The sequence below is a fragment of the Malania oleifera genome, chromosome 10, assembly GCF_029873635.1.
Source record: "Malania oleifera isolate guangnan ecotype guangnan chromosome 10, ASM2987363v1, whole genome shotgun sequence".
NCBI lineage: Eukaryota > Viridiplantae > Streptophyta > Magnoliopsida > Santalales > Ximeniaceae > Malania > Malania oleifera.
The window spans coordinates 26,847,812-26,871,992 of record NC_080426.1 but is presented as its reverse complement, the minus strand read 5'-3'; the positions used below and the strand labels follow the sequence as shown (position 1 = coordinate 26,871,992).

The 24,181-nt window shown below is 35.0% G+C and overlaps 2 protein-coding genes across 3 annotated transcripts; both read left to right on the top strand.

Annotated features, from left to right (window-relative positions):
• The first annotated feature begins 7,389 nt into the window (after positions 1 to 7,389).
• On the top strand, positions 7,390 to 13,300 carry LOC131165862 (transcription factor MYB33-like). Of its 2 annotated transcripts, none has more exons than XM_058123987.1 (5): positions 7,390 to 7,775; positions 8,132 to 8,247; positions 9,003 to 9,432; positions 11,117 to 12,137; positions 12,576 to 13,300. In XM_058123987.1, the coding sequence occupies exons 3-5, from the start codon at positions 9,073 to 9,075 to the stop codon at positions 12,887 to 12,889; spliced, it is 1,695 nt and encodes a 564-aa protein (XP_057979970.1). In that variant the 5' UTR covers positions 7,390 to 7,775; positions 8,132 to 8,247; positions 9,003 to 9,072; the 3' UTR covers positions 12,890 to 13,300. The 2 variants fall into 2 exon arrangements, with proteins under 2 accessions (XP_057979970.1, XP_057979971.1); XM_058123988.1 differs by having other exon boundaries at positions 7,396 to 7,915.
• Positions 13,301 to 23,063: 9,763 nt separating this feature from the next.
• LOC131165861 (dormancy-associated protein homolog 4) lies at positions 23,064 to 23,730 on the top strand. The gene is made up of 3 exons (XM_058123986.1): positions 23,064 to 23,310; positions 23,389 to 23,488; positions 23,703 to 23,730. The coding sequence occupies exons 1-3, from the start codon at positions 23,064 to 23,066 to the stop codon at positions 23,728 to 23,730; spliced, it is 375 nt and encodes a 124-aa protein (XP_057979969.1).
• The last annotated feature ends 451 nt before the right edge of the window (positions 23,731 to 24,181 follow it).

Here is a 24,181-nt window from a genome sequence, read left to right as displayed (position 1 = left end):
CAACCTACAGTAGTTAATCGACACGCTTTTCCACACAAAATACATCATTCAAATTCATCATCTCATTCCACACTTATTTGGGTAAACAAACAATCACATATCAGGTATTCTAGAAATACAATTTAAAATAATCAAAGGTACGGTCATCTTTATATCACGGTTTATATCAATATAAAGTTTTCCAATAGAAACAGAGATGATACCCGAAACCCCCAATTTTTTTCAAAAATTATAAACTGAAAATCCCTTAATTTCACCCCATAGATTTTTCCAAATAAGTAACCAAAACATCCGTAGAATCGTAAACTACAATTTTATCCATTCAGATTACAAAAACAACTGATATAAACAGAAACCCCTTACCTTTCCCCGAAAACCAAAACACAAACTAAATCAGTCCAAAACAACGTCACGGGACCCCCAAAACCTAAAAATTGAAGAACAATACTTCAATATAATCATATCTACTACATATCTACTGAATCAAAAATGAAATCGGACCCTTACCTCGATTTTGGAAGAAAACCCAAAAATCCTCGAAACGAAATTTTGATCCGCTATAAACGTAAAGATTCTTCTCCTAATCCACGTGGTAACGTTGGATTGTTGATTCGGGTAACAGACGACTTGAAATCCTAAAGAGAGAGAGAGAGAGAGTCCATTTCGAATTTTAGAGAGAGAGAGAATCTTAGTTTTCTTCTCAACTAAGCAATGAATAGATATTTATAACTTGGTTAAACTGGCCAGCCTCGTCGACGAGCATGAGAAGGGAGTTCATCGACGACGGAGTTGGCCTCATCAACGAGCTTGAGATTTTAGAATTCACAAAATCTCCCGGCATCCACTCGTCGATGAACCTCTGAATTTCATTGCCGAGCTGTAGAAGGGACTTTGTCGACGAGAGAAGGAGCCTCGTTGACGAGCCTTGCCGATTTTCCATTTTTAAATTTTCTTTCCTTTTCTTATTTATTTAATTCAAAATTCTCGAATTGGGTTCTTACAATGGCAGCAAATGTCTGACACATGATAGCATCTGGTGCGCCTTACAGTTGCATTTACACCCTAAAGGTATCCAGGTGATCAACTGGGTTAGTCAAGCCTTTATACCTTTTAAAGGTAGGCATTTTGAACTTACTTGACAACGAGACCTCCATCACTTCTTTGATGAAGGGTGGATCCTAAGACTTCAACGAGGTCTCCTTACAGGGTGGGTTGGTACGAGCCTCTTTCATCATCTTTTCTATTTGGTCAGTCTTCTTGATCCTCTCCTCCAGTTCATTCAATCATTGTTTATTGATCCCTACGCTGTTTGCATCTTCCACCTTTTTTGCGGGGTTAGTTTTTTCATTGCTCTCCTTTGAGTTTTCTGCTTTCTCTTGTGAGTTAGGATCAATCGGCTGTTGGCAGGGGACAGGTTCTCCATGACTCTTTTGTTGTAAGAGCATGTTAAACATATCCTCCATCTTATTCTGGGAGGCTTCCATTCTCCTTTGGAATATGAGGAATTCTTCCCTTGTAACTCTCAAATGGTCTCCGGATGTAGAGTGGACGGAATGGGGTGATTGATCACCCACAGCAGGATCAGACCTGGAATTGGTGGTTGTTGCCATGATTCAAGAGTTGAAGATCGGAAGTAGGAAGGAAACATCTCAAAAGCGTTCCCACATACGACGTCAGCTGTTGTAGCCAAAAAATGTAGATCGACCTCTAGCGAGCTTTCTGATTTCGATCACCTGAAATGGATAGAAAGAAGAATGGCTTGGAGGACCCGGGGTGTAGTCCGGGGGATCTCTCCGATACCTATGTAAGTGGGTGCTGTAGAGAAGTTATAAGCAATAGTGAAATTCGGTTAGAAGGAGATACTTTTACCTCTCCTCCGAAACCCTATTTATAGTGATGAAGTTTGACCATGAGGAAATTTGTCATTATGGTGCTTGGCGTGGATCACTCCGGCCATTATAGTGTTGGTGTGGATCACTCTAGCCATTATAGGGCAGACGTCAATTGTTCTCGTCGGGCGATTGACTTGGGCGGTAACGACCCTCATTAATGTTAGGTTCACTCTTGACTTATGGTAGGTGATATATTTTGGGTATATCATAGACAATTTTTGAAGCAACTTTGATCAACTCTTTTTCATCATTACTTAAAAGTTACTTTTCATTAGCCATATGTGACCAAACTCAGCTTAAATAACTTAGGATCTAAAAAAAACTATAAAAGAAATAGCTTTGTGGAGAAGTATTTTTCTGTTGTCTTACTCGCCTACACTTATTTTAATTGAAAAACAATAAAACAATATTTCTAAGATCAACTTTGCGAACATTGCGGTCTACTAAGTACCAATGGTACGGATTCAAATGAAATCGATAGCAAAATAATGTATATTTTTTATCATTTACATTGTATAATACTCATGACTTTTACCCATTTTCGTAAAAAAAATTGTGACCAAATGATCCCGGTTTGCACTTTTTTTAATAAATTGAAATATTAGAACAAAAGGTTCCGAATCTTACACACAAACAATTTTAATATATATAATTTTAATATCCATTGTTTAAATTATAAAAAGGGTGGGCGTGGGGGTGGGGGGCAAGGGTTGAAATGTCATTTGAATATAATGATTGCCCAACTACTAACCCACCAATATGCATTGAAGACTCAGGCTATCAACCCTCCTTAAATACACCCAACTTTGACAATCTTGCCTTTGAAATTTTTGTCACTTACTGTTTCCAAAAATTTAAAAAAGCATGAAACATGATTTCACGTAGTATATTTTATTATCTTTTATTTTTATATCCCGTCTCCAGACTCTACATATGCAAGACTTTTGTGCACCCGACTGCCCTTTGAGAGTTTTTCCTTCTTAATTGCAAGTCTATAAGTTATAGTCGGTCAAAAAATAAAATTTAAGTTAAAAAATATATATATATTTTTAAATATTTGTGTGAAAAAATCATCAATTGCAGTTATGTTAAGCTAAATTAATTGCACGAAACATGAAAATGCCGGTGTGAATTATTTTGTGAATAAATATATTATCATTTTTAAAAGTAAAATAGAATAATACTAAAATTATATAGCATTTTATTTAGAAATATTGATTAGATAGCTAAGATTTTAGTGTTATAAATTTATTTGATTGAAAAACTAAAAGTAGTAAATGTTAGTTATTTAAAAAATAAAATAGGTAAATCCTTTTATTTTTTTTTTTAAAAATTGTTGTAAAGTGTCTAATATTATATAAATAAGGACACGTATTAAAAATAAAATTATAAACTTAAAAGTAGGGGTTGGTTCAGTGTGGTTCGGTTATGGCTAAAAGCAAAAACCGAAATCGAAAATTTTCGATTTTTGAAATTCCAAAACCGAAACCGAAACCAAACCGAATGTGTTATCTCATGGAAAACTGAACATTTGGCGGTTCGATTACAGTTTTTTCGATTTTTCATTGAAAGTCTGATTTAACGGAGAGGGCCGAAAGGCAGAGATTCAACATAGCTAGGGGTTGGCGACTCATAGAGAGAAATCGAGTGATTGAGTGAGTGGTATGCTTGATCTTTTGAGAGATGACGACAGATAGAGAGACAAAGAGAGACCTAACTGAGATCGGATCCGAGAGTGAGAGAGTTTGATCTAAGGGAGAGGGTCGAGACAGAGAGGCAAAGATTGAGTGTGGCTAGTAGGCTAGGGGCCGCTGACTCGCAGATGAGAGACGTTGCGATACAGAGAGAAGAGAAATGTGGAGTGAAACTATGAAAGTGAAACCTTAATCCCTAATCCCCCGCTCAGCTACTCCCTCCCCAGGACCCCAGCCCATATATATATATATATATATTTATATATATATATATATAAATCAATGACTAGTTAATGTATTTATATATATATATATATATAAATACATTAACTAGTCATTGATTTATATATTTATTTTTTTATTTAAATCAAATTTTCGTTTCAATTATATTTTGAAACCGAAACCGTAAATCTAAAAATCAAACTGCTTGTGTTTTCGGTCCGATTTCAATTCAATTTTCATTTTTTCAATAATTTTTGTACACTCCTACTTAAAAGTATCTTTTAGACTATAAATGTCATATTCAAATCACTAACTAAATAAAAATAGTAGTTAGTTCATTAAATATTTGATTAAAAATTAGATAAGCTTCTTTTATAGTCTTTTTGAAATTAGATAAAATATGTTCTAATTGGAGACATAAATTAAAAAAAAAATTGTTTAATAAATTGAGCAAATAAATAAGTAATGACTATAAGTCTATAACATATTATTGTTCAATAAGCACCTTCTCTCATATGTTATTTTTGTTTATAATATATTATTTTTCTTTTTAAATTATAATTTTAAGAATAATTTGATATATTATAAGATAATGTATTATAAATATCAAATCATGCTTTTAAGATTACAATTGAAATTATATCCTATAATTATTTCTTATATTTTGATTTAAAAATAATAGTTTTAAGTATTATTTTTCTATAAATATTGTATTTAGTTTTTGTAAAATAGTACTTTTTTTATTAAGAGTGGCAAAACCGGTTAGCAGGTCAGGTTTGGCTTGGTCATAAAAGGGTAGGGGTTAAACGAGTTTGGATTTTGGTTGACCCATTTATTAACAGGTGACTAACATATAAACTCAAATATGTCCGTTTAATAAACGGGTACCCATCAAGAATCCGTCTAAAATTTTAATTTATTTTTTAAAAATTTTTTGAAACATTTCATATCAAGTGACATTTTTTTTTTCAAAAAACAACACTTTTTATTTCATTATTAATATCTTAACAAAAAAAATATAAAATATAGAAACTAGTACATCTCTTTGATTAATATATATATATACATCAAATTAAACGGGTCACCTGACGGTACCCAACCCAAATCCACCTAACCCATTTATAAAATGAGTCAAATTCAGGTTGACCTATTTATAAATGGGGCACCTTATATTAAGCCCAAACTCAATTTAAACGGGAACGGGTCATTTGCCCCCATTTTGCCACCCTTATTTTTTATTCATGTCACATTTTTTAAAAGGCACTTATCTAATACGCATTCAACGTTTTATAGATATGTTCATAATTTTAAAAATATATTTTCATGTATGGTATTTTACACTTTGAGTTGCTTCTTGAATACATTTTCTAAACATTTTAAAAACGTGACATGACATTATTATATTATGTCATATTATAAAAATTATAATTGCAAAAAGACAAACGCTACAGACTTTCAAAAAAATAAATATAATAAAATTATTTGACAATTTTAATGGAAAACTATATTAATTATTTTTACAAAATAAAAAATTTAAAACAAAAGATGATATGCATTTAAAATATTTTTTATTTAAAATGTTGTTTAAGGCTATGTTTGGATCGAGATCTTGTTTGAAAGAAAGGAACGGAAATAAAAATAAGAATAAAATTTATTTTTCATTATATTTTCTTCCCCTACCAAAGAAATCTAAAAATAAAAATTTGTTGTGATTAAAAATTAAGAAAAATCTAAAGTTAATAATGCATAAAATCAAACTTTTGTTAAATGATTGGTATAATTTTTGTTTCTTTTCTCATTTTTCTTACTACCCAAATATGAAAATGTAAATTCTATCATAATTTTTTTTTACTTTTTATAATATTTTTTAAGTTCCAAAGAGGACCTAAATAAAATTAAGTCTCTAAGATTTAAATTATTAATAATTTAATCATATTTAGAGACGGTAAAGTGCAAACAAACAAGAGCTAAGAAATCATGCGGGCCCCACAGTGTGGTCCACGAGGGAGGCCCATCCAATAGTCTACCATCGGCGCCTTTTGCATGAATAGCTATATGCTTGTTGTCCGCCAACGTGCATGTCAAATTGCAAACACACAAGTATGAGACTTTAATTAATGTGATTAATGGCATTGAGTATCGATTAATTAATTTTAATTTATTAACTAATGGACATGACATTAATGGATGTGCACGGAATTAATGTACGTCCATTATCATTATTATAACTGTTAAACATGGCCTTCACTCATATTGCGTGAAGCCCGTCTTTGCCTAATTTTCTTATTTCATCTTTCTTAATTAAACTATTTTTCCCCAAAATTTATATATAAATAAAAATTATAATAAATATTTGGAGTACATTTATTTTAGGTTTTTTTTTTTATAAATTTATTTATTTTGGAGATAATATTTTATCGGCTTATGAATTAAATTTTTTTTTAGAAAAATTCGTCTGTGTTTTAGACCAATCTAATCAAATTTAGGATATCAACAACTAACATAAAAGTAGTGCAACACTTGCTTTTCGTATGTCACACTTTTACTTATCTACGATTTTATATAATTGTACCATACACATAATATAGTGTGTACAAAATAGACAGTACATAAAAGGATACTATTAAGAAGGTAAGTATAATATTATCGCCGACACAAAGTGATGATTTCAGACTATTTTTATTTTGACATATTAGGTATGAGACCACTTTTGAATTATCCTTAGCGAAAAAAGATTTATAAGAAAAGATTTGAAACCTATCAATTATAGAATGTCAGTATTAGTATTTTTAAACTTATACAAAGTGAAAAACAACATGTTTAGGTATAATTCTAAATGACGTCAAAGTCATGCTAGCTCAGTTGGCCCAAAGTTTAAATATTAATATAAAATTATTTAATTAGTGAATCTTAAAATTTACATAATAAATTCATCGTCAAATAATTAAAAATGTTGCCCATTATAGGTCCTAATAACATTGAATTCTACACCACTTTAGTAATTTCAAATATTAATATGATATCATTTGGGTTATCAAGCATTCAATGATTAAAACAGTGTTCTTGAATAGAATGAGTTCGAAAAATACTAAAAAAAAAAAGAAACGATTCTATATAAGAGAGGTATTGTTAAATATGAATCTATAATATTTTAATAAATATATATTAATATGACAAGTTTATTGGAAATCAAATATTCCTTTGAAGTAGTTTTTTGTTTGGATAAAATTATAAGGTAATTTTTAATTTTTTTTTTGGGCCCCCCACGGATTTAGGAGCTTGAGATTATCCAAATTTCTTTGGTTGAAATTTAAAATTTAAAATAAAAAAATATTGTACGCACTAAAAAATCATTATTGATGCGCAGTGTTTATTTTTTAATATATTAAATGATAATTAATAATTTAAATTCTTTATTTTTAATTTTTGTAAATGTGCATGAGAAATATTGGAATTATGAATGGTGCAATTTTGAGTATCCGACTATCCGGAAATCATATGATTTAATTTGCGGCAGAGAGAGAGAGAAGCAGGAAGAGTGGGTCAGTACTTTTAAGTGAACTTTGATCGGGTCACTCTCTCTCTCTCTCTCCCCGGGGGCAGGATATCTGGGGAGAGAGAGAGAGAGAGAGAGAAGGGGGGGGGGGGGGGGAAGGGGGGCGTGAGCAGGGTGGCATAGAGGGGCAGTGGCAGAAAGTGAGGAAGGGAAAGGAATAAACTCTCTCTCTACGCTGCTTCTCTCTCCTCCTTTCTCTCTCCTATTTTCCCTCCGCTCTTGCCATTTTTCCTCTCTCTCTCTCTCTCTCTCTCGATAAATCTCATTTCCCCATCTCCATTCCCATTTCCTCGCTCTCGCTCTCTCTCGTTCTCGCTCTCTTGCGCTCTGCGCGTGTCGCTCAGGATCTCAATCAATGTTGTTCTGCTCGCTCTACGCTCGGGTCGTCTGCTTACTCTTTCGCAGATTACGGTTAGGCTCCTCGCCTTTCTAATGGATTTGACATTCCTCCGTTCGCCATATATGGGGTGCTAGGGTTTCTGATATGTGAATCTGCCTGTACTTTCTGTTGGTTTCTCTCTCTAAAGGCAGCTTATTTTCCTTAAATTGGTGTACGAACGGCTGTTCCTGACTTTGAGCTTCGTTTTCTTGAGAGAATTGGGATTACTGTAGTCAAATATATCGTTTCATCCCACGTTCTTTCTATTTTCGTTTTATTTTTTCCGTAGTACTTAACTTGAGCTGGGATTAATCTTTTCAGTATCTGAAATTGTTTTGGATCTATAAATCTTGATTTTGATGTTTTCTTCTTCTTCTTTTTTCTCCAGATGTTCCATTTTGTCGTATTTTTGAGCTTCCGAGCTCAATTCTCACATTATAGCTTATTCTGAGTTCGCGATTTGTTTCGAGAGAGGGTTAAGGACTTCCGTCTTGTTCGTTTCAGGTAATTATTTGTTTCCTTATTTTTTAATCATATTTTCTAATTACTCTTTGGAGTTTAATTAGATACATACTGATTCTGGTATTTGAATTGAGAGTTTGTTTCCATAATTAAAATGTCTGCGTTTGATATCTAGGAGGTTATGATTTTCGCTAAAGAAATTGTTGCTTCCAATTAATGATGTGAGATCATAAATATTGACCGATGCAGCAACATGGTGCAAAATCAGGACTGTTTTGAAGTGATTAGGTCTCATAATTGTCGCATCCCCTTTCTTGCCTTTTATAGAGTTTTTAAGTCCGTGAATATCATTACTTTCCTTCTATTGATCGTCATGCCTTGAGATTATGCGAAAATATGAACATAGCCGGGCAAGGGGATTCACTTTTCATCTCTATTTTGGTTGGGAACAATACGTGTTATTATGGAGGGCCAGAACTCATTCGGTTCTAGTTAGAGATACCAGTTTGTTTGCTTATTGGAAACGTGTGATGTGAATTGTTAACGATACCATCTTATTCTATTGTTTGCCATATATAATTACATTTCTTTTCTAATTGTGCATTTATACAGTTGCTTTATGACCACAATTTATTTTTTCCCCCCATCATTTATGGCTTTAATTGTCTTTTTTTCCAGCTTATGGGTCTTTTGAATTTAAAGTATGAAGCACTCTCTCTGTGTCTCTCTGCATTCATGAGTTTTTGCGTGTGCATGCGTGTGTGCCATAATTTTACTTTTAACCCATGGCCTTTCAGGGCTGTGCCCTTCAGTTTGAATGGTTTGGAACTGTTGGTGGAAAATTGGTGTGAGATCATAATTGTAGACATGAGTCACACGTCGAACGAGAGTGATGATGGGATGCTCTCCAAGGATCGGATTGATTCACCATTGGTTGATGAAGGAAGCTCTGGAGGAAGTCCAGGTGGAGTTGTTCTAAAGAAAGGGCCGTGGACGTCTGCAGAAGATGCAATTTTGGTAGAATATGTCAAAAAGCACGGGGAGGGGAATTGGAATGCTGTTCAGAAGCACTCAGGGCTTTTTCGTTGTGGCAAGAGTTGCCGCCTGCGATGGGCAAATCACCTGAGGCCAAACTTGAAGAAAGGGGCTTTCACTCCAGAAGAGGAGCGGCTTATCATTGAACTCCATGCCAAGATGGGTAACAAATGGGCACGGATGGCTGCACATGTGAGTATTTAAAGTTTCAACTAGTTTCCCAGCAAGATTGTTGTTTTATATGGGGCTAATATCATCTAAGGAATTTTTTTTTCAGACTGTTTATTAGATTTGTTTCTATATCTTTTGTGGTTTTTGTTATTGTCTTTTATGTTTTTTTTTGGCTCTTTATTTAGGGGCTTTATTCTAATAGCCGTGAGGAAAAATAAACAAGTTTCTATATGGAAAAATCAGTACTGGTTCATAAATTTAATTTGAAGTTTGAATTACCTAATGAATGTCAATCTAAAAACAAAAATTGAGTCCATAGAGAAAAATTTGTAGTTTTACTAATATTAGAGATATCAAAATATAAAATCACGTAAGTTATCCATTCTTGGTACTACAAGAAAAGCATCGTACTATTAATTTTGTAAAAAAATTAAAATATAATGTATTGTAGGATCGTAAGATCCTACTACAATCCTAAAAAAATGTGATTTTGCATAGGATTAGGACCATTTTGATAAAGTAAAGGATTGTAGGATCATATGGTCCCACAATTTAGACTGTGATTTTAACAACAATGATTGCGACTCATGCATGCATGTAAACTTTTTTTTTTTAAAATATTTATTTATTTTTGTTGTAATATGTGGCTCATATGATTGAGCGGAAAACATGTACAAAGAGAAAACATGAAGAAAACAGGAATGCTGACTTGTAGGAGGAAACCGTTGTCGGTTTGGTCCAGGTGCAGTGAAACAGTCGACGGTTTGGTCCAGGTATAGTGAAACAGTCGACGGTTATGAGTCTGTTACTTTGACTGTTTGCTCTCGGTATTAAACTGTCGACAGTATGTTTGCAAACCGTTGATAATTTGGCTCGGTTACTCAACGTTTGTTTTCAAATTTTGAATTGAAACGTTGGATAGGTTGGGTTTTGGAGGGAAAGCCTCCGGGAAACTTATATATACATGGTATATGTTGTAACTTTTTAAATGTTCAAGTCTTTGGACATAAGATAGTGAAAATTACATTGCCGATTGTTCCCGTGGATGTAAGCATTGCTGAACCATGTAATTCTTTGTGTCATTGTTATTGCTTTCATTATAATCTTCGTGATTGTTGTTCTGTATATTTCACTGTTGGTTGCTGCGGTGTATGATTGTTTTGTTCCGCTGTGCATTCAATTTTCACAACAAATTTTTTTCGGCAGGGGGGGGGGGATGTCGGGAATTATATTTTCCAAGCTATGAAGTTTAAGCAATTCTTTAAAGATGAGGAGTTAGTTCTTGTTACATTCAACTTCCAACCAAATCAATCAAAAGGAAGAATTCAAAAAGGGAACAATAATAAACTACTAATTTCAGTATGTGTATTCTAAATGTTAGAAATGTCTTCAACTAGTAATGAAGTCTGATACATACACGAGCTATAACTAGTGGTTTTATTGCATTGAGCTTTGATTTGGATGAAAAAAAAAAAAAAAAACACTATACACTTTGTTCAATAGTTTCATATGGTTGGTTTACAAGTTATTGTAGTCCTTTCTATTTGGAGATTAGGTCCCACAAGTTGATTGTAGTATTTATCTGGTCATTGCATATCATCTATTACATTATTCTGCCTGCAATTATTGTTTCTTTTGAAAAATGTGAGTTTTCATGGTCATCTTGGCCTTTTAAGATGTTTTTAGTCTCTTTTGTCCTTTTCAGTTGCCTGGACGTACAGATAATGAAATAAAGAACTACTGGAATACTCGAATTAAGAGACGTCAACGTGCTGGGCTACCTCTTTATCCTCCCGAAGTATGTTTGCAAGCATTGCAGGAGTGTCAGCAAAGCCAGAACGCTAATGGGATTCATAGTGGGGATAAAGGACACAGTGATATATTGCAAGCTGGTACTTGTGAGGTACCTGATGTCATATTTGATGGTTTGAAAGCCAATCAGGGTATCTTGCCATATGTCCCAGAACTTCCTGAGATCTCTGCAAGTAGCATACTGATGAAAGGTTTTGGGTCCTCGCCATATTACAGTTTCATGCCTCCAACATTGCATCGTCAGAAGCGTTTACGAGAATCCACACCCTTATTCCCTAGCTTTAATAGTACTGCTAGAAATGGGCTCCCTTTGTTTGAACAGACTCAAGATGATACTCGTGATAAAATTTCACGGTCTTTTGGTTTTTCTTTTCTATATGATTCTGACCCTGACACCAAGAACTCATTGTCTTTTGGTCTAACTCAGGGTTGCCATTCCCTTCTAAATGAAAATTTCTCTGCTTCTAAGCCCACTTCTGGGGCCATGAAGTTAGAGCTCCCTTCATTCCAATATCCAGAATCTGATTTAGGTAGTTGGGGCACATCTTCACCACCGCAATTACTTGAGTCAGTTGATTCTTTTATACAGTCTCCTCCACCGACTGGGATGGTCCAGTCAGATTGTGTTTCACCACGAAACAGTGGCCTATTGGATGCTTTGCTCTATGAAGCAAAGACCCTGGGCAGTGCAAAGAATCATTCATCCGACAAGAGTTCAAATTCATCATCTGCTGTTTCTCCTGACAATGCAGCTGATGATTCCAATCGGAATATATCTGAGACAGAATGGGAAGCCTATAGTGATCCAATTTCTCCATTGGGTCGGTCTGCAGCATCAATATTTAATGAGTGTGCTCCCATCAGTCACAGTGGAAGTTCGTTGGATGAAAACCAGTCTTTAGAAATCTTTCCTGGTGAGCGGTGATTGCATTTTCTTGTGTTGGGTGCTCAATGTTACATCTTATTAACATTATATTAAAATTATTGAATCTCTTTAGAAAATTTACATATGATTAATTTTCAGATTGTTTTCCGATATCCAGAAATTGTACAAACTTTCTTTCTTGTCAAATTCCCATCCTATTGCTAATACTGTTTACATTAGAACCTTTTTTTGTTTTTCATAATAGAGGCGGCAGCTGTAATCTAGCCAGCTACTCTGGGAGTATTCCCTATTCTCTCTCTCTCTCCAAGTTCCAGTAATAGGGAAGGATTCAAACCCTGACCAGCGGGGTGGATTGTTTATCCACTTGCCTGTGATGTAGTCCTCCGCCCTCCAGCTTTAGAGGCTGAATGGGTCTGCTACTTTGGTTCACTGTTTTATGTTATTGCTATTGTTGATTGTCTTGCAGTTTGTAATGTCAAGTCAGAACCAGTTGACCAGGCCTGGAATGAAGATGCACAAAAGGAAGAAGCTTCAACTCAGCTGGATTTTTCTAGGCCCGATACCGGACTTGGTTCTGATTGGCTGGAGCAGGGAACTGGGTGTAGCAAGGATCAAGGTGGCATGACGGATCCTATTGCCACTTTTCTTGGTGATGATTTGAACGACGAGTACAAGCAAATGGGTGCTGGTGGGAGTTCTTCATTGAGTCAAGGTTGGGGGCTTGGTTCTTGTGCCTGGAACAACATGCCTGCTGTTTGTCAGATGTCTGAGCGTCACTGAAACCTTGGTCTGTCAAATGCATGAACTTTCTCGAAACATTTCTCACTCCATTCATGTTTGCAATTTTCTTTGTCGGGGACAATTTGGTCAGGTAACCATTGGACCAACAAAAAACAACTGAAAAAGATTGTCTATGTTTTTTGGGGTGGGGTAGGGGAAGGCTGCGATTTGTTGTGTATGCATGTGTTGTTCTGGTTGTATCAGTTTATGGATTTGTTTATTTTCTTGCTGTGCAAACCAGGGCTGTACATGTATGCCAACATGGAAGTTCAGGGGTAGTGTAGGTGTGAACCTGCAGGCTTTTGCTATGATTTTAGAATAACGGAACACTGCCAATCTGGACAATTGTTTGTGTCGTAGTGATTGGTTATTAGATGGATTTGAAGTAACTCTACTGTGAATATTTTTCTACTTGCTGCTCCTCTTCGTATTTTGTTAATTAGCCGACCTGATTTAGAAGTTTATTTGCCCTTGTGCTATCCAATTTGTTTTGAGCAGAAATGGCACTTGATGTTTTCTGTTCTGCTTTGTTTTGTTCTGTTTTGTTGTTGTTATTGTTATTGTTGTGTCTTTGTTCTTGTTGCTCAAGGCTTCTTGCGTCACTTGGTGAATATTTTGCCTTGAAGTTTCACAAGAAATACGCCATCCCTCTCCAATGAGCTTCAGGGAAAGTATAATAAAATTATACCTTCTCAGCAACATCATAATTATTCATTATTTTTTTTTTCTTGCTAGAGTATAAGGTTGTTTTTTCGTAATTGGTTTGGTCATGGATTGAGTCTAAAGAAATAATGTCTCTGTATAAAAGATTAGGGTAAGGCTGTGAGCATTGTGATAATCCTCCCCCTATCCTCATAAAGTAGGGAGCCTTGTGGCCTAAGGATGCCCTTTATTTTCTTGGTGGAGTTTAGTTTTTCCTTGAAAAGCAAGGTTGTGTTTGGGAGATCGCGGGGCTTTTATATATATATATATATATATATATATATATATATATATATATATATATATATATATATGTTTTTGGGAAACTATTTAGGGGATCTGCCATTCTAAGTGTCCGTATGTCGGGGAGATTTTGGGGCTTCTTGTGAATTTACAAGAAGCACGTAATATAAAATCTTATCGAGTTTTGAACAAATTTACACAATTTTTGAATTCAAATCTTGAAATTTAGTATTTTAAACGCATAAATCTCAAATTCAAAAATTTAAAATGCATGCATTTATGAATTTATTATTAATATAATATTTGAAATATATGAAATTCAAATGTATGCATTTAAGAAAATTTATTGTTTGGATATTTTTTGGATAATCTTAACATTCTCCGCATTTAAATTTGAATTTAAATTTGAAATTATGCGAGTTGCCTATTTTGTTTTCTTTTTTTCTTTTGTTTTTTTTTTTTTGAAAAAATAAAGATATGGTGTTAGATTTGGAGCTAATGGATTAGCTCAAATTTGAGGGTGAATGGGACAATGACCAAACCGAGATATTCACCTGAAAATTTTGAGGGGAAATAAGCTTCAGGGTTAAATTTCAAAATCCCTGTCGAAGTTGAGCAATCCTCAGAATCCCAATCAATTGCGGAGTGAACTCAATGGTGAAATTTTAGAAGGTTTGGGCCAAAATGAATCAGCTAGCATCAGCCATCTCTCCCATGCCATTTCGAAGAATTTATGTTAGCAAATAATTAGTCTGTAACACTCGATTTTGTCGAAAAACTTTGGAAATTTATAGAAATAATTTGCAGAAATATGAGACCATCGATTACCCACCCAACCCACATCTTTTGTATGCTTGAAATCGAACTTTTCAAGCTATCTTGACTGATCCCTTAACAACTGCGATTGCACACATCAGCTATGCTAAGAACAATTTGCAAGAAAATGTTCCTGAGAAATCAGGAAGCTAGAAATTAAGTATGCTTATCTATGATATCTTCCTAAATCTTAATCTTAGGGGTCGGAATTTGTTCGAGAGCTTTTGCAAATAATGGATTTTTCAACTGTGCGACAAATTAAGGATGCAGATGCGGATGAGGATTGGTCGAGGGAAGGTTTTGGATTTGAAATTCATAAGTTTATTTTAGGGATAATTTTAAAACCATGCATTTGGCATGTAAAATAATAATGAATTTGTCATGAATCTAAACTCGCTCTTTAGAATAAAAAATTAAAGTCAAATAATATATTTGTATTTAGACTTTCCATATTCATGCCCTCTTCAACATCTCTCTCCCTCTCTCCCCTAGAAAATCAAAAGTGCGGTTCGGAATAGGTGTGTCAAAATCAATGCAAATTTTTGACTAATTGGCTTTCATTTTGTGCATTAGTTATTGAATGCACAAAATGCCAATATAATATATTTAAATTAAATAATTATTAATTTTATTTGTCTTTTTATGTAACTTAATTGAATCTTTATGAATTAGTTAAATTAGTTATAAATATATATGTATTTTATCTAAGTAGTTAAAATTTAGTTGTAAATTAGTTATACGGAACATACATCTTAATATTATCATTAATTTTACTCTGCATATGACATTTATATTTAAGATAATATATATATATATATATATATATATATATAAAAGAGTCAAATTAGTAGGATATTTAAACTATGTGATTGATGAATTTGGTGATTTTAATTCTTAGTTCACAGTAATCGACACTATTTAAATTATACTAAAAAAAAAATGTGAGAACATCGTATACCAAACTTGTATTTTTGTAATACATTTTAATAATATTATTTGATAATAACCACCACAACAAGAACAAAAATTATTACCTATAATAATTAAAGTAAATAAAATTTTTAATAGTAATTATTCTAAGCATGGCTATTAAATAGTGATAATTAGATTATCAAAAACGAATAATTACACATATAAATAAAGAAAATTCCTTTTATGGGTAAATGTTTAAGTTAATTACCAAAATTTCTTCAAGGTGCATTCAATATTATAGCCACTTAATTATTCAATTATTCGCAAATAACTTGTCAAAACTACTCACTACTCATCTAGTGCTAGATTACTAGGTGTTCTGTCAATAAGTTGCAAATTACTCTATGAGCCGGGAACCGTGAATGGTGAGAGTTTTATGTGAGCCAGCGGGAACCGTGAATGGTAATGTTCAGAAAAATTTAAATATCAGGGTTTGTCAACGAAATCGCTGCCTCGTCGACGAAATCCCTGAAGACCTTGTCGACGAGGACACCTTTTCGTTGACGATGCCCCTCGGGTCAAAGGCTTATAAAAGATCTTTGGGGATTACTTTGGGGCTAAGTTTTCCCAAAAGCTCTCTCTCTCTCTAAAACTCTCCCTACTCCTTCTCTCTAGATTTCTTCACCGATCATTGCTAGAATAGGGAAACGGAAGTTACCACGAGGATCGTGGAAGGATTCTCTACAACTTTTACGGATCAGAATCTCGTTTCGAGTGTTTTCGAGTTTCGGGTTAAAATCGAGGTAAGACTCGGTTTTCATTTCTGATTCAGTATATGTATAGTAGTACAGATTGTAAGTATGTTTTGTACTATGGTTTGTAGGTTTCGAGATCTCGGTTTGTAGTTTTGAGGACCGTAGAATTCGTAGTTGAAATTCGGGTTAAGGTAAGGGGATCTGTTTATATCAGTCCATTTTTGAAATTAGGATCGGTAAACCTGTAGGCTACGATCATATGTATGTTTTGGCTACTTATTTGGAGGAATCTATCGGGTAAAAAATGAGAGATTTTCGGGTTACAGTTTTCAGGAAAATTAGGGATTTTGGGTATCATCTCTATTTTGTTTGGAAATCTGTTGGTTGTGTTAAAACTGTATTATTGAGGTGACTGTAATCCATATTTGCATAAAATGTATACTTGAAATTGTAAATGATATGATTTTCCGTAAACCAAATAAGCGTGGTATGTATGGTTGTATGTATTTGTTCCAAATATTTGTGAAACAGCTATGTGACGGCTAATTACCGTAAGTTGAAATGTATAGGAACGTGAGTTCCAAAATGATTCTAGGTGTTTGTAAAACAGCCATGTATCGGTTAACTACCATGGGCAAGAGTGGCCGGCTCTATATCCTGGGTGTGAAATATCACCAGTATGTTTCGGCTGGTCACCGAAGGGTGTGTTCTACACCGTATGTAGCAATGGATTCATAGTGGGCCTAAGTTGTTGCAGCGTAGTTGTACATGTGGCAATGTAATCGGTGTGAGACTAGGTGACCTTGTGTAGTTGCATATGTAGCAATGGATTCACTATTGGGCCTGAGTCGTAGATCTTCGTAGTTGCATGTGTAGTAATGTAATTGCTGTGAGACTAGGTGACCTAGTGTAGTTGCATATGAGGCAATGGATTCACCATTGGGCCTTGATCGTCGCAGCGTAGTTGCGTATGTAGTAATGTAATTGTTGTGAGACAAGGTGACCTGGTGTAGTTGCGAACTAGTGTGACGACACTGACCGTATGTATGTATGTATGTATGTTGGGTATCGTATGTACTGGAATGGTTTTCTGAAAATACTGGAACTATATGGAATTGTATGAAACTGTACGAATTATTTCAAACTGTATCGTATGTATAGTGTTATGAAGTATGTAAAATGACACTGGTATGCCACATAATGATATAAACTGTTTTCTTCCTTACTGAGAGGTGTCTCACCCCGAATGTACGTACAATATTTTCAGGGCCTTCAGGTAGTGGTAAGTAGCATCCTAGCGTTCGAAAGCAAGGGGTGTTGTAGTTACTGCTAATACCTTTTAGGTACGAGTTTTGGTATCTAGGTTGTCAGTATAGTTTTGTGGACACTTGAAGTATGTGTTGTAATTATGGGAATGTATATCCTAGTTGTGTAGACTCTGGTATGATACTGGTTATGTATAAAAGACCGTATTTTACTGCATATTTTGATGAGTATGGACGTTTGTATGTATGTATATTGGGCATCTGTTCACCCCACGGGGTCGGACCCTCTTTTCATGTTGTATCATGTATGTTTTAATTAATATAGAGACATGTTAGGTTACTTAAACTCACACTTGGGACCCACCTGCGAGTTCGGGGCGTGACAGCTTGGTATTAGAGTTAACCAGGTTGTTAGGTCTTACAGACTTGGTTAGGAGTATTGATGTGTACATACCAGAGTATAGGATGTAGGAAATGGGTAGTGTTGGTCAAGGATTGTTCTGTTGCTAGATTGGGATTTATCAGCGGTATTCCATGTTTTTCCTGAGATGACGATTCCAGTAAAGGCAGGGCAGACCATTGACGACTTTTGTGTCAGTGTAACGGGACAGACTTAGACCTGTGAGAGTAATAGTTGACATGATTAGGTCTATGATTGTGTTAACTGTGTACGATATATGAGTTCTAATTGATTCCTATTCTGTTTTCAGTATGGAGCCCAAGGATAATAACTTGGAAAGTGGCTCCGAGGAGACGGCGAGTGATGAGTCTCCTTCAGTGCTCGTGGTTTGGCGAGGCAGGTGATCTTAGAGATTGGACGAAGTGTTAGGAGACGCGAGAGCTAGCCTACTGATGTGGGGTGTGCCATCGAGAGATTCACACGCATGCACCCTCCGAAATTTATAGGAGGACCTGATCCGATAGTAGCAGAGGACTGGGTTGAGAAAACCGAGAGGATTTTGGAAGTCCTCCACTACACTGAGAAGCAGAAGGTTTTGTACGCTACCTTCCAGCTGATTGGGGAAGCAGGGCGATCACAGCAGTGAGCCTGCTGGAGAGGCAGAGGGCTGGTCCATCTAGTATGACGTGGGGCCGTTTCAAGGAGGTATTTTTCGAGAGATACTTTTCAGTCTCCACTCGAGATGCGAAGGCCGATGAGTTTTCGGGTCTGACGCAGGGAACTTTGATGGTGCAGAGGTGTGCTTCCAGATATATCGAGTTATCTCTATTTGCACCATACTTGGTTCTGAATGAGCACGAGAAAGCTCGAAGGTTCGAGAGGGGTCTGAGGAAAGACATCCGCCGTCTTGTAGGGATGCTGCAGATCCGCGAGTTCTCTGTCCTGGTGGATAAAGCCACCATTGTTGAGACCGACCTTCGGTTTATTACAGTTCGGTTATGAGCCAAATAGAAAACTGAACCAAACCTTGCAATTTTTAGTATTCCCAAATCGAAACCGAATTTATTATCCCCTGGAGAATTGAACATTCAGCAGTTCGATTACGGTTTTAATAGATTTTTTAAATATTCATCAATTGCTTTTCAAAAACGTTATTGAGAATCTATTGGGTATTTTGATTGCTAAATATTAAATGGACCAATCATGTATTAACATACTAATTAAGTAATTATATTAATTTATATATAATTTAAATTTAAATAAGTTTTTTTTTTTATAAAAATTTTAAGCACAGTTATATTTTGAAAACCGAAACAAAAAATTTTCATTTTTTAAGATTGAAACTGAAGACCGAAAATTCGAATTGCTTGTGATTTCGATTTGATTTCGATTTGATTTTTAATTTTTCAGTAATTTTTGTAGACCTCTAGATATGGGTCTAAAATTCGGTAAATGGGTTTGAGTTTTTTGAAACCAGGTTATCGTTGATAAAATTTGTTGACACTTGGGCTGGGCTCTCTTTTAAATGCCTCAATTGGGCTTTTAATTAAAATGAAGCAAATTAAAATAATTTAGATACTGGGATCGTGTTTGCATTAGGGGATTTTTTAAGATTTTCAAGGATGTGATAAAAGTGATCTCATTTCACGTTTGTTTGAGCATTAAAATTAAAAAATGATATGGTATAATGTTTATTGTAACGACCCGAAGATTAATGGTATTTTAAATAATAAAGAAAGAGGGAAATGGAAATGGTAACAGAAGGAGGCAATAGGCGTTCGTCGATGACGTTGCATAATGGGCTTGTCGACGAAGGTGTGCCTCATCGACGAGACGATACTGAGATGATGTTTTGGGCGACTCTGAATTTTGTCAATGAAGGGGAGAGTTTGTCGACAAATTGCCTCTTGACCTTGTCGACGAGGTGACATGGCTCGTCGACGAATCCCACAATATAAATAGTGCCAAACTCGGATTTTTACGCAGAAATTTCAGTGAAAACCTTTCCTCTCTCTCTCTTCTACGGTTCCTCCCTCCTCTCTCTTTGATTTCAGCTCCATCGTTCGCTGGATCGATGATCTGAGGCCACCACGATGCTCTTGGGGAAGTTCTCTCCAAGTCTGTCGGAGCGGATCGTCAGTGGGGTTGAGTTGAATTTCATCCCAAATTCAGGGTAAGACCTTTTATTCAAAATTTGGTTTTTCAGCAGTTGTAGGAAATGTAGTAGATGTAGAGATAGTGATATTTTGTTTTGGAAAATGTTGCTTTCAGGGTGTTAAGTGGGGATCCTTGCGGGTGTAAGACCCGTCACAGTAGGGGATTTTAGTAGGAATTAGGAAAGAGAAATATGCTATGCTAGGCAACCTTAGTATGATTTACCAGTTGATTATTCAGAGCATGAATTTATAGAGATTATAAATTATGTTTAAGATGTTTAAAACTACTGTGTGGCATGAGAATATGAATATAGTATAGAAACATGTTTTACAATATTTTCAGGAACATATTTTCAGAATATATAGACAAGGAAATGTAATTTCAGTTTACATGATACCATGATTATATAGTTTTTCAGTACCATGACATACAAATTTACAGTTGATTTTAGAAAATACAGACGATACAAATACAATTTATTTCAGCATCATGGTTAATACAATTAATACAAAATTATGGTAAAAACAGTATTTTAGATATATCAGTTACCCATATAGTATCAGACCCTAATGGACCAGATTTAGTTAGCAGAGTTCGGTACCGTAGCTATATTCAGTTCAGAGTGTAACCACTACTTAGATAGTATGTGATATTCAGAAGTCGATCGTGCCTATGTTGTGGACAAGCTCTCCACCCGATCTGACTGTCGGAGTTCAGTTGACTTACCCTGGTCGGCCAGTCAGGTTAGGTCCCGCCTTCGGGCCGCACAACCCTGTCATGAGGGGTTAAATCATGACTTTCAGTTATCCGTCTAGGGAATCTTTTCAGTTATTATATATATGTATGATCAGATTTATAGAATATAGACATACCTATTGATATTAGCAGTATTATGAATAAATCTTCAGGAAAATCAGTTTATGTTAAGCAACCTAGGTATGATTTATTTTGTAGCAGGTATACATGTTTTATTCAGATGTGTTATTTATGGTATTTTTCTAAATTAGATTTTACAAGCATGTAACTCACTTGCCACACACTAGCAATAGCATATTTCGTTTTACTGAGCGTCGACTCACCCTATTATTTTAACATTTTTCAGGTGAGTCAGTTAGGCGAGTGGATCAGACTTGCATATAGAGGGGCTACTGTACTGCCCTATCAGTAGGGCGAGTATTTTGGGATATTATTTTGTATAACCTCAATTTCAGTTGAGGGTATGTTTGAGAATAGTGTATATGAATATTTTGGAGATATTCTGGCACTCTGGTATTGTATATATATATGGTTTCAGTCGTATGAATTCAGCTTCTCCCTGCTTAGGTTGATAACTTCGTTTGAATTAAATGGTATCAGAGCAGTGTAATTTTAGTATATATATATATATATATATATATATACAAAAACAGTAGGAAGCAAGTCGTTACATTCATATTCTTGAAAGAATTTTCACAAAATATGGCCATTCTCCCTCCCATGAGAACAAACTTTTTTTTTTTTTTCCTAAATCAGTCCTTACTATTTTTGGGAACAACAATGACCTTATAATATTTCTAGAAGCTTGGAGTGTCAGTATCTTACACGTGTCAGGTGTCGACACGTGTGAAGAATTAGTTAAGATTTTACTTTTTTTTTTTTATTACATAGGAACTCCAGTCACCAACAAGCCCTTCGGAGTTCCTAGTGCGGCACCAAACCTACGGATCAGCGTCCTTCCCCTAAGTCTTGCTGATCAGGTAAAGTCCGGAATGCAGACACGACTTTTGTGAAATAGTTGGACGTTCGGCCAATCCGACCCCCGGGACACATCTCTATTACCATCCATGGTTCCTGCTGGCTCACATAGAACTCTCACCATTCACGATCAATATTTTACTTTTAGATACTACTGAAATGTTTTTTGACATAGCGCAAACACTTATTTCATTAGAATGATGTTTTTGCTATCCACATAAATTATTTTTTTGAAACAATAGTGTCTAAGGTCCTTTGAATGTTCCACTAATTGATGATCTAAAATGAAAAATCAAAACTCCCAAGACTGGAATCTTACCATTTTAATTGAAAAACTACTCTTAAGGGGCAATTGCACCCCTTTAATTTAGTTATCAATTTCTATTTTTTTTTTTTTTGAGTAATTGAGAGATTTGAGTGCATCTCCTTCTACTCGAACCAATGGATTTGTTCATTCAACAACTTGAGTTAACTACAATATTCAAGCAAATTCAAGTAATGCAAGACTTACTCCTCATTAACAATAATGTCTATTATAATTTGGTTGATTTGCACCTTAAAAAGTAAAATTTGCATTGGGGTGCACGAATTGAATTTAAATTTATATTAAATTTAGGTGATCCTATAATATAAAATTATATTAAAATTTGAAATATTAGCCCATACATCAAATTTAATATGATTGCATTATACATTAAAAAAATAACTAATTTTATGAAAATATAGACACATAAATAAATTATATTAGATTTGAAAATAGAAAGGCTAATACTTTTTTTTTTTTTTTAAATCCCAAAATGGGAGCAGTGCCTGCTAATGGTATTGCCTTAAATTTGATGGGCTCCCAAAAAATTTAGCAATGGCCGCCGGAGCCGTTAAATCTGTAAAGCCATCAAAACTTTATCCATTTCTTTCTCTCTCTCTCTCTGGCTTTGCTATAAGTGAACTGTCTGCCTCGCGGAAACACTAACAAATTTGAAATTCCTAATCGGAAAAATCCTTCTCCCTCGTTTCGGTCCTCCAGCTCTCCTCGTAACAGTCGTCGTCGCATTGGGCCGATCGCCATTAATGATCATACCTAATTAAGATCTCAAGCGCTCACCCTTCGATCGGTTGTTACAGAGAAGACGAAAGGAATTGAAGAAAAATAATTTCAGGAGAAAATTAAGAAAGAAAAAAAAAATATCGGAATGGGTTTTCTCGACAAGCTCTGGGACGAAACGCTGGCCGGACCTAAACCCGACACCGGCCTGGGCAAACTCCGAAAGTATGATTCGTTCTCGGCGACCCGATCCTCTCCCGCTATTCGGCCCGACGACATCCACATCTCTCGGACGATCACCATTCTCCGCACCAACCGTCACTTCTCCGCCGTCGATTCCTGCTCCGAACCCTCTTCCCCCGCCGCTCCTACCACGCCCACCTCGCCTTTTACCCGTACGTCCTCCGATATATATACTAGGCAAGGAGTGTTACAGTTCTTTCAATATTAATTTTTTGGTTGAATGGATGCAGCGGTGACACCGAGTGGGGGCTTCAAGAAATGGATGAGGAGGAAATCAACAATGGAAGCTTTGGACCCTCCAGAGCCTAGAAGTCCGAATGTTCACGATTGGTTCTCTCTGTTTTTCGTTTTTCGTTTGCTTATTTGTTCATTCATTTTCCATAATATATACGTACATATATATATTGCAGGTTTTTATTTTAATATATGATATTAAATAGAAAATATAATAAAATGAATATGGAGGCAAAACTCTTAAGTCTTTGAATATAAGAGATGTACATAATCAATTATAATGTTATTATTTTTTGTCTGTCCATTGCAGGATAATACTAAATGCTCTGGATCGTTGAGAGAGGAGGTGATGATTTTGTTATGACAAATCTACTATCATACCCATTTTTTTTTTCAAAAAAAATAATTATATGTACATATAATAATAATTTTTTTTTAAAAATAACTTGCATATATAATTAATATTGTGCAGCTATGCATATGCATACCTGTGTATATACGTGTAAATATATAGAAATAATAATAATAAGATGGTTCATAATAAGTTGGTTCATATGAAGATCACTCATTGAAGGAACCGACGATGGCTTCTCGGAGAGATATTGAGATGCAGCGGAGGTTTTTTTGTTCTTTCCTTTTTCTTCCATCATATTTGTACATAGTGGTTTTTTTTCTTTGGTCAATTGGACCCTGTAATTCTCAAATATCCACTTTCAATGAAGCCCTAATTTTATACATTCTCTCTCTTTCTCTCTCTCTCTCTCTGCGAAAAGGATAGAAAATTAGCTC

Bases quoted from the DNA above. Each gene is read 5' to 3' on its own strand.
- LOC131165862 (XM_058123987.1), top strand. From the start codon at position 9,073: ATGAGTCACACGTCGAACGAGAGTGATGATGGGATGCTCTCCAAGGAT. The intron at 9,433-11,116 runs GTGAGTATTTAA...TGTCCTTTTCAG, and splicing joins GGGCACGGATGGCTGCACAT to TTGCCTGGACGTACAGATAA. The intron at 12,138-12,575 runs GTGAGCGGTGAT...ATTGTCTTGCAG, and splicing joins GTCTTTAGAAATCTTTCCTG to TTTGTAATGTCAAGTCAGAA.
- LOC131165861 (XM_058123986.1), top strand. From the start codon at position 23,064: ATGGGTTTTCTCGACAAGCTCTGGGACGAAACGCTGGCCGGACCTAAA. The intron at 23,311-23,388 runs GTACGTCCTCCG...GAATGGATGCAG, and splicing joins GCCCACCTCGCCTTTTACCC to CGGTGACACCGAGTGGGGGC. The intron at 23,489-23,702 runs GTTCTCTCTGTT...TGTCCATTGCAG, and splicing joins AGTCCGAATGTTCACGATTG to GATAATACTAAATGCTCTGG.